The 9,646-nt window shown below is 46.4% G+C and overlaps 1 protein-coding gene across 1 annotated transcript in view; it reads right to left on the bottom strand.

Moving 5' to 3' along the window:
• Positions 1-2,496: 2,496 nt before the first annotated feature.
• The window catches only part of LOC113642096 (band 4.1-like protein 5), a 28,219-nt gene continuing 21,069 nt past the window's right edge, over positions 2,497-9,646 (bottom strand). Inside the window, exons 18-22 of the mRNA XM_047814888.1 lie at positions 8,466-8,541; positions 8,169-8,246; positions 7,965-8,042; positions 5,034-5,158; positions 2,497-2,937 (exon numbers count right to left, since the gene is read on the bottom strand). Coding sequence (XP_047670844.1) covers positions 2,874-2,937; positions 5,034-5,158; positions 7,965-8,042; positions 8,169-8,246; positions 8,466-8,541 — 421 coding nt within the window. The 3' untranslated portion in view covers positions 2,497-2,873. The remainder of the gene's footprint in view (positions 2,938-5,033; positions 5,159-7,964; positions 8,043-8,168; positions 8,247-8,465; positions 8,542-9,646) is intronic.

Below are 9,646 nucleotides of genomic sequence, written 5' to 3'. Positions count from 1 at the left end.
TGTGTCTCTCTCTCCCCCGAGCTGGAAGTCTACAGTAACTCAAATAACTCACAGACTCCCTTGGGCACAGAATCTGGCCTGAAACTGGACAGTTGATGATGGGAAAAAGTCAGAGAGATTTTTTTTTCTAATGTCCAAGTACCAGTAGATTCATATGTCCCATAAACCTGCTCAGTAAACCCTGGTAGACCCACCAGTGATATTTCCTGTCCCCTAACATTGCTCAGTCTTTTCCCAAATCATCTCTGATCACCTGAAGTGTTGTATTTCTCTCTCTTCTAACTCTGACCCTTAATCTTCTGAATCTCATTTCTTATCTTCACATGCAGCGTTTTCATTACTTTCCAGTCGGTTCTGTACTTTTTTGTCATCTCATGTGTTTTGTCCTCAACGCCTCCACACGCTTCTCGTGTCTCCTCCAGTCATCTTCACAGTCAATGTTGATTCCTCAGGCAGAACATTTGACTCTCTGACCCAGATCTATCCTCATCCCACAATGCATGTGTTCATTTTCTGACGATTCACGTCCCTTCAACTATTTATTGGATAAACCGTTCTGTATCATCGTCCGACTGCGAAATTGACATTTTATCAAATCAAAAGTATATCGTAAAATCCAGGACAGGTTCTGAATGTTCAGCTTCTCTGACCAGGATAAAGTGATTACAGAAGATGAATAAATACATAAATAAATAAAGGATGAATTTGATTACTGACCTTCACAGAAATGCAATAAAGGAGTCGAAAGTCCTAAATAAAAGGTCATATTTTCCCCAAACTCTAAAACATTTCTAATCCACTGCACATGAGAGAAGAGATGAAGAGATAAAGATGGTTCACATGATGTGAGATTTTCACCAGGTATGGACCTGAGCTCAGGACCGAACCCTGGACCCTGACGGCTCGTGTCCTCTATTTAATCCTGAGAAGGGAATGAAATGAGATCAGGCGGTTCTGTTAAAATACATTTTTACTCAGAACAAGCTAAAATCATACAAAAAGGTGCTCTAAGGTCTTCAGTGTAAATACATAACATACGTCAGTACAGTGATCTCTATAGGAGTCAGGAATATATCTACAGCATGAAACTACAGAGAGAGAGGGGGGGGGGCAGAGAGATAAAGACAGAGGGAGAGACAGAGAGCAAGAGAGGGAGAGAGAAAGAGGAAGAGAGAGAGAAAGAGGAAGAGAGACAGACAGACACAGAGGAAGAGAGACAGACAGAGGAAGAGAGAGAGAGAAAGGGGGAGAGAGAGAGAGATACAGAGGAACAGAGAGAGATACAGAGACCGACAGAGGAAGAGAGAGACAGACAGAGAGAGAGAGAGAGAGAGAGAGAGAGAGAGAGAGACCGACAGAGGAAGAGAGAGACAGACAGACAGACAGAGAGAGAGAGATACTGAGGAACAGAGAGAGATACAGAGACCGACAGAGGAAGAGAGAGAGAGAGAGAAAGAGAGAGACAGACAGAGAGAGAGAGACAGGGATGCAGAGGAAGAGAGACCGACAGAGGAAGAGAGAGAGAGGAAGAGAGAGAGAGAGAGACGGGGATACAGAGGAAGAGAGACCGACAGAGGAAGAGAGAGAGAGAGAAGAGAGAGACAGACAGAGAAGAAGAAGAGAGAGACAGACAGAGATACAAAGGAAGAGAGAGAGAGGGAGAGAGAGAGAGAGAATAAATTAAAGCCAGACTACTAGAGAAAGCAGCACAGTTGTGATGATCCATCCCACAGATGAGCTGCTGGACAAGGAAACGATTCACATGAATGTAAATGATGCAGGTCTTCGAGCACAGGTCAAAACTAATCAGTACAACTTCAGCATCTAGTCACATTTCTTTTTTTTTCCCCAGCTAGTGTTCCAGGTGCAGACACGAAGATATTTAAAGACATGAGAAAGTGACCACAGACAGACAGACAGACAGACAGACAGACAGACAGACTCGGGGTCACACTTTCACTACTTTAGTCATGTCATGTAAGTCATGTAATTCCGCTAGCACATCCGTGACCTAAACGTCAAACACGGCTTCGGCTTCGCACGAACGCCGTCTCAACCTTCACGGCTTCGTGACTAATCGACGCCGCCGACGCCGACATTTACACACAAATTCTTCTAAATTATAAAGCAGTTCTGAGGATTATAAAATAAAAAAAAAATAAAATGCATTTTGTAGCCAACTATAAATGTGACCGCTGTAATATACACTGATAAAATAAGGCAAGTCGTAATGCAGCTACAAAGGACATCACTGATAGTGTGTGGGTTTAAAATATCTATATATTATAATAATAAAATTGGCTCGATCGCTCAAAAGACTGCAGGTCATCCAGTACTAATGGAGCTCCAATAATAATAATAATAATAATAATAATAATAATAATAATAATAATCCAGTTTGTAGTAGAGTTTTAAAAAGCGAATACTGAAGACTAAAAATCTGAAAAGGAGCCGGTGATAAAAGGAAAAAAATGGACTACGCCGGATCTATAAATAAAAGTTTCCAGTGTTGGTGGATGTGCAGTGGTTGATGGAGCTGCTTGCTCTTTCACAGTGATGTAGCAGGATGATGTGTGAGAACAGCAGAGGGCAGAGCGGCACCACGACCCTCCGAGTCTCTGCCGTGAGGACGGTGCAAAACTCCCGCTGGTCTCCAAAACATCCTTCTGTACTCTTACATCATAAAAGTGTAGCGTAGCGCGGTGCGGTGTGGAGCGGTGCGGTGTGGAGCGGAGCGGACGTCTTCACGTCATGTCTACAGATTCTGCACACGCTAGTTCAAGTCTCTGTGCTGGAATGTAGAGGGGGTTTAAACAAATAAAATGAAATGCTGGGAAGGTTTCAGGTAGTCGGAGCTGCCGGACGTGAGCGTGTTAGAGTTCGGTGGTCAGCAGGCCTCTGGGTCTGTGGTTGTTCCTCGGCAGGTGAGACACGATGCTACGCAGAACGACAGACACAAGGTTAAACCTAAACATGCAGAAACCACTTCCTGTCGTTTAATGATGTTCCTCTGTTTACATCTTCTGCAGGACATTCGATATTTCTTCCTGGTATCATCTGAGGGACTTATTACAGAAGGTCACCTGGTTCAACTGAGACAAATTTCTATTTTATTATTTATATTCTGAATTCATTCATGACTGTAAAGCTGCTTTATGACAAACGTCCGTTGTTCATCATACTGAAGATGATTAAACCGCAGCGGTCGGATTCTCGCGTCTGATTGGTCAGAAGGTGATGTTTCAGGTTCTATCGGTCTCATGGCTGCTTTACGGAAGATAAGAAACACAGTACAAAAAGTTTATTATCCAAATAATAATTAATATATAAATGTGTATGTATTTATCCCTAATGAACAAGTCTGAGGTGACTCAGGTGACTGTGGGGAGGAAAAACTCCCTTAGATGGTAAAGGAAGGAACCTTGTGAGGAACCAGACTCAAAAGGGAACCTCATCCTCATCTGGGTGACACTGGGGGTGTGATTATAAACGGTTATAAACACTGGAGGGTGTGATTATAAACGATTATAAACACTGAAGGTTGTGATTATAAACTGTTATAAACATTGGAGGGTGTGATTATAAACTGTTATAAACACTGGAGGGTGTGATTGTAAACACTGGAGGTTGTGATTATAAACGGTTATAAACACTGGAGGTTGTGATTATAAACACTGGAGGTTGTGATTATAAACACTGGAGGTTGTGATTATAAACACTGGAGGTTGTGATTATAAACTGTTATTAACACTGGAGGGTGTGATTATAAACGGTTATAAACACTGGAGGGTGTGATTATAAACACTGGAGGTTGTGATTATAAACTGTTATAAACACTGGAGGATGTGATTATAAACTGTTATTAACACTGGAGGGTGTGATTATAAACGGTTATAAACACCAGGGAGTGTTATTACGAATAACGTCCTTTCTACGGCCCGACGATTGTGTTATTCATATGAAAAGATCGTTTAACGGTAAATAACTTCATGGATTAAATAAAATAGTTGTCGTCGTGCTCAGACGGCGATCTTTATTATGCAGTTCATGAAAACAATCATTTTATTCCTCATCCTTCATTTCGTCATCGGTTTCGAAGGCAACACGGCTGCAAACACAACCCAAAGTGTTACGGGTTCGTTTTTAGACTGGAGTGCGAGTTACATCAAGCACAGCACACGGAGTCTCACTCACAGTTCAGACCGCACTCGGTTTAGACGGCGCTGAAACTGGAGCTCATGATTACTCCGTGGTTTACGATAACTGTCCTTCGACCCAGAACAGAAGGCTACCAGACACCGGAGTTTGTTCAGCGGCGTTCGAGTCGTTTAACTGTTGCTTTCTAATGAAACGAGGCTGGGTCCTGTTTCTGAAACATGCTGCGACATGAGAAGTGTGTGTTAATTTAACACCTTAACATGGAGCGAGAAAAACAAGATGCTGGAACGGGTTTGTTTAGCTCCAGGAATATTAATAGTAGCAGGACAGCGACGAACCTTCTGCTACTGGAACCGGCGTGTACATTATTTACGGCATTAATCCAGAGTGACTTACAACTGAGCGACTGAGGGTTAAGGGCCTTGCTCAGGGGCCCAGCAGTGGACTTGGTGGACCTGGGGTTCGAACCCATGACCTTCCGATCAGTAGCACAACACCTTAACCACTGAGCTACTTTAAATATACTTCAAATGTAATACTGCTATAAACAGATAATTATGCAAATGTCTTTATGAACTAAATGAACTGTGGACTGTTAAACGTCATTATTGACAAAGTGTTGTGGAATAAGAGGAATAAAGAAACTTCACTCCTCAACCACAGAAATGAACACAAAATCAAGCGACTTTTAAACTGCACCGATTTTCTGGTAGGAGTTTAAAGAAGAAAGAAAAATCATGTGCTTGTAGTTTCACCACTTCAATAATATATATTTCCTGTACACCTAAACGTTCTCCTTCCTTAAATCTCAGTAGGGATAAAAACCCGAGTCAGAGCGTCGCGGTTAGAGGCACAGACACGGGACGGACACAAACCTGGTGGCGATCACATTATGAGTGTGAGGAGGATGAGGCAGAGAGGAAGGAGCTTCACTATGCTGTGCTGCTGTCTGGGATGTTTTGTCCAGCTCTAGGAGGCCGTTAGTAAAAGTGCCGGTCTGCTAGGAGAGAGAAAAGAAGGAGGTCGCTGTAGTTTACTATGTGATGTGAAAAGTGAGAGAAGACAAAACAGTTATAACAAAATGTTTGAATGTATCTTAAGATATTAAATTTATAGCCTGAGCTTTTAATCTGCTCCGACGTAACCAGGGGTTTAACACCGAATCCTGGATCAACATCATCTGGAGTTTCACACCACTCCGTCCTACACTGTGGTGTAACCTTCTTATTAACCTTCATATCTGCACCGTGTTTGGAAAGACGCGGCGTGTAAACGTCTTAAATGACGGCTCGTCTCGTGCCCCGTAGAAAAACGTTCAGGTCGGCCGTCGCGTGTACAAGCAGGTCTCGCTCTCTCAAATTTATGTTCTTCTTAAGTCTGTGGTGTTGTTGGCCAGGCGTTCGTTCATCTCCAACTTCCTCTTATTTTTCAGTGTGATGTATTTCTTCACTCCAGCACGCACTTCTGCGACGTTCTGTGTTTCGTCGTCTGATGCTACTGAGCCGTTTATGTTAAGTGTCGCTGGGGAAGTCGTGGCCTAATAATGGTTAGAGAGTCTGACTCCTAACCTTAAGGTTGTGGGTTCGAGTCTCGGGCCAGCAATACCACGACTGAGGTGCCCTTGAGCAAGGCACCGAACCCCCCCAACTGCTCCCTGGGAGCCGCAGCATAAATGGCTGCCCACTGCTCCGGGTGTGTGTTCACGCTGTGTGTGTGTGTGTGTGTGCATGTTCACTGCTGTGTGTGTGTTCACGGTGTGTGTATGTTCACTGCTGGGTGTGTGTGTTCACTGCTGTGTGTTCACTGCTGTGTGTGTGTTCACTGCTGTGTGTTCACTGCTGTGTGTGTGTTCACTGCTGTGTGTTCACTGCTGTGTGTGTGTTCACTGCTGTGTGTGTGTTCACTGCTGTGTGTGTGCGTGTTCACTGCTGTGTGTTCACTGCTGTGTGTGTGCGTGTTCACTGCTGTATGTTCACTGCTGTGTGTGTGCGTGTTCACTGCTGTGTGTTCACTGCTGTGTGTGTGCGTGTTCACTGCTGTGTGTGCGCGTGTTCACTGCTGTGTGTGCGTGTTCACTGCTGTGTGTGCGCGTGTTCACTGCTGTGTGTTCACTGCTGTGTGTGTGCGTGTTCACTGCTGTGTGTTCACTGCTGTGTGTGCGCGTGTTCACTGCTGTGTGTGCGTGTTCACTGCTGTGTGTGCGTGTTCACTGCTGTGTGTGCGTGTTCACTGCTGTGTGTGCGTGTTCACTGCTGTGTGTGCGCGTGTTCACTGCTGTGTGTGCGCGTGTTCACTGCTGTGTGTTCACTGCTGTGTGTGTGCGTGTTCACTGCTGTGTGTTCACTGCTGTGTGTGCGTGTTCACTGCTGTGTGTTCACTGCTGTGTGTGCGCGTGTTCACTGCTGTGTGTTCACTGCTGTGTGTGTGCGTGTTCACTGCTGTGTGTTCACTGCTGTGTGTGCGCGTGTTCACTGCTGTGTGTGCGCGTGTTCACTGCTGTGTGTTCACTGCTGTGTGTGTGCGTGTTCACTGCTGTGTGTTCACTGCTGTGTGTGCGTGTTCACTGCTGTGTGTTCACTGCTGTGTGTGCGCGTGTTCACTGCTGTGTGTTCACTGCTGTGTGTGTGCGTGTTCACTGCTGTGTGTTCACTGCTGTGTGTGCGCGTGTTCACTGCTGTGTGTGCGCGTGTTCACTGCTGTGTGTGCGCGTGTTCACTGCTGTGTGTTCACTGCTGTGTGTGTGCGTGTTCACTGCTGTGTGTGTGCGTGTTCACTGCTGTGTGTTCACTGCTGTGTGTGTGCGTGTTCACTGCTGTATGTTCACTGCTGTGTGTGTGCGTGTTCACTGCTGTATGTTCACTGCTGTGTGTGTGCGTGTTCACTGCTGTGTGTTCACTGCTGTGTGTGTGCGTGTTCACTGCTGTGTGTTCACTGCTGTGTGTGCGTGTTCACTGCTGTGTGTTCACTGCTGTGTGTGCGCGCGCGTGTTCACTGCTGTGTGTTCACTGCTGTGTGTGCGCGCGTGTTCACTGCTGTGTGTTCACTGCTGTGTGTGCGCGCGTGTTCACTGCTGTGTGTTCACTGCTGTGTGTGCGCGCGCGCGTGTTCACTGCTGTGTGTGTGCGCGCGTGTTCACTGCTGTGTGTGTGCGTGTTCACTGCTGTGTGTGTGCGTGTTCACTGCTGTGTGTGCGCGTGTTCACTGCTGTGTGTGTGCGCGCGCGCGTGTTCACTGCTGTGTGTGCGCGCGCGCGTGTTCACTGCTGTGTGTGCGCGCGCGCGTGTTCACTGCTGTGTGTGCGCGCGCGCGTGTTCACTGCTGTGTGTGCGCGCGCGCGTGTTCACTGCTGTGTGTTCACTGCTGTGTGTGTGTGTGTGTGTGTGTGTGCGCGCGTGTTCACTGCTGTGTGTGCGCGCGCGTGTTCACTGCTGTGTGTGTGTGTGTGTGTGTGTGTGTGTGTGTGCGCGCGTGTTCACTGCTGTGTGTGCGCGCGCGTGTTCACTGCTGTGTGTGTGTGTGTGTGTGTGTGTGTGTGTGTGTGCACTTTGGATGGGTTAAATGCAGAGAACGAATTCTGAGTCTGGGTCACCGTACTTAGCCGTACGTCACGTCACTGATTTTCACGTGATACGAGTCGGGTGCTGTTTCCTTTCTGTTGCTAAGTGTCCGACCGTAACGTTGTAACACAGCATCGTTTCATACTGTACACATCACCACCACAGTGTGAGGTCAACACCGTCCGAGCCGTGGACAAAGCGGTGAGAGTAACTAGAGGAAATGTTTTCTGTGGACCAGTTTCATCTTACCGGAGGTACAGGAGCTGCAGGAACGATCCATCGAGGTGTAATGATGGGTTTGGGCGGCGGCGGCAGCGGTGGCGGCACCTGCTGGAAGCGTAAGAGAATTAACATGGCTGGGGGTTTGTGTAGTAACCTCATTAAGTAACGAAACACTCCATATGAATGTGTGTCACTCAGGGATGGTGCAGCTGTGTGTGTAACTGGACTTACGACTGGTGTGGGGTCGGTGAAGTCGATCAGGTTGTCGACGTGGGGGGCCGCATGTGCCTCCCGTGCCTCGGATCTGTCCTGCATTAGGAAACGTCGTGAACTTAGACAAATGTAACCATGGTTACGTTTTCAGGCACTAGGTTTGTTTTGGAATGAGGATCGTTTGAGCTGGTGATAAAGATTTGGGTTCAAGAAGCGCAATCGGTGTTAAAATGTCAAGCCTGAGCTTCTAATAGACTGTTAAAGGAGAGCATGAGAAGGAGTGTGTGTGCGTTTACACAGCGGAGTCTTTGTTACCTCGACACAGGAGGCTTCATCCGGGGGTTCGGCTGGAGACGGAGAGGAGATGAACTCCACTGCTTTCACTTCAAGGCTGAGGACAGACAATAAGGCAAAGCTGAAGCATGGATTAGATTTAAATGAAAGCATAAAGAAATAAAGATGTGGCCTGCCTATGTAACTGAAGTCACACAAACTCTGGGGTGTTCAGGGACAGTCAGGTAAAAAGGTTTGGTTTTTTTTCTGTAGGGTTTCCTGTTTGTTTCATGCAAAGGACAAAGTAAGAAGGGATTTTAAGAAGTTAAAACAGAACGTAAAAAAAAAGGAAAATGTCTAAATTAAATGGATCTCCTTTTGGGTCGTGGGGCTGAAGTGACGTTAAGGCCTAGAATCAGTGAGCATAATATTTATGCGAGTTATAATGCTTCAGCACTGTGTATGTGTGTGTGTGTGTGTGTGTGTGTGTGTGTGTGTGTATGCAAGAGAGAAAGAGAGTGTGTGTGAGTGTGTGTGTGAGTGTATGTGAGAGAGAAAGAAAGAGGAGTGAGTGAGTGTGTGTCTGCATGCGAGAGAGAGAAAGAGTGTGAGTGTGTGTGTGTGTGAGAGAGAGAGAGAGAGAGAGAGAGTGTGTGTGTGTGTGAGTGAGTGTGTGTCTGTATGCGAGAGAGAGAGAGTGTGTGTGTGTGAGTGAGTGTGTGTCTGTATGCGAGAGAGTGTGTGTGTGAGTGAGAGTATGTGTGAGAGAGAGAGAGAGAGAGAAAGTGTGTGTGTGTGTGTGTGAGTATGTGAGAGAGAGTATGTGAGTGAGAGAGAGAGAGAGTGTGTGTGGGTAAGAATATGTGAGAGAGTGCGTGTGTGAGTGAGAGTATGTGAGAGAGAGAGAGAGAGAGAGAGAAAGTGTGTGTGTGTGTGTGTGTGTGAGTATGTGAGAGAGAGTATGTGAGTGAGAGAGAGAGAGAGTGTGTGTGGGTAAGAGTATGTGAGAGAGTGCGTGTGTGAGTGAGAGTATGTGAGAGAGAGAGAGTGTGTGTGTGAGTGAGAGTATGTGAGAGAGAGAGTGTGTGTGTGTGTGTGTGTGTGTGGGTAAGCGTTTGTGAGAGTGTGTGTGTGTGTGAGTGAGAGTATGTGAGAGAGTGTGTGTGTGAGTGTGTGTGTGTGCGTGTGTGTGAGTGAGAGTATGTGAGAGAGAGAGTGAGAGA

This window comes from Tachysurus fulvidraco, chromosome 6 (genome assembly GCF_022655615.1).
Source record: "Tachysurus fulvidraco isolate hzauxx_2018 chromosome 6, HZAU_PFXX_2.0, whole genome shotgun sequence".
Classification (NCBI taxonomy): domain Eukaryota; kingdom Metazoa; phylum Chordata; class Actinopteri; order Siluriformes; family Bagridae; genus Tachysurus; species Tachysurus fulvidraco.
This window is presented reverse-complemented; position numbering and strand designations above follow the sequence as displayed.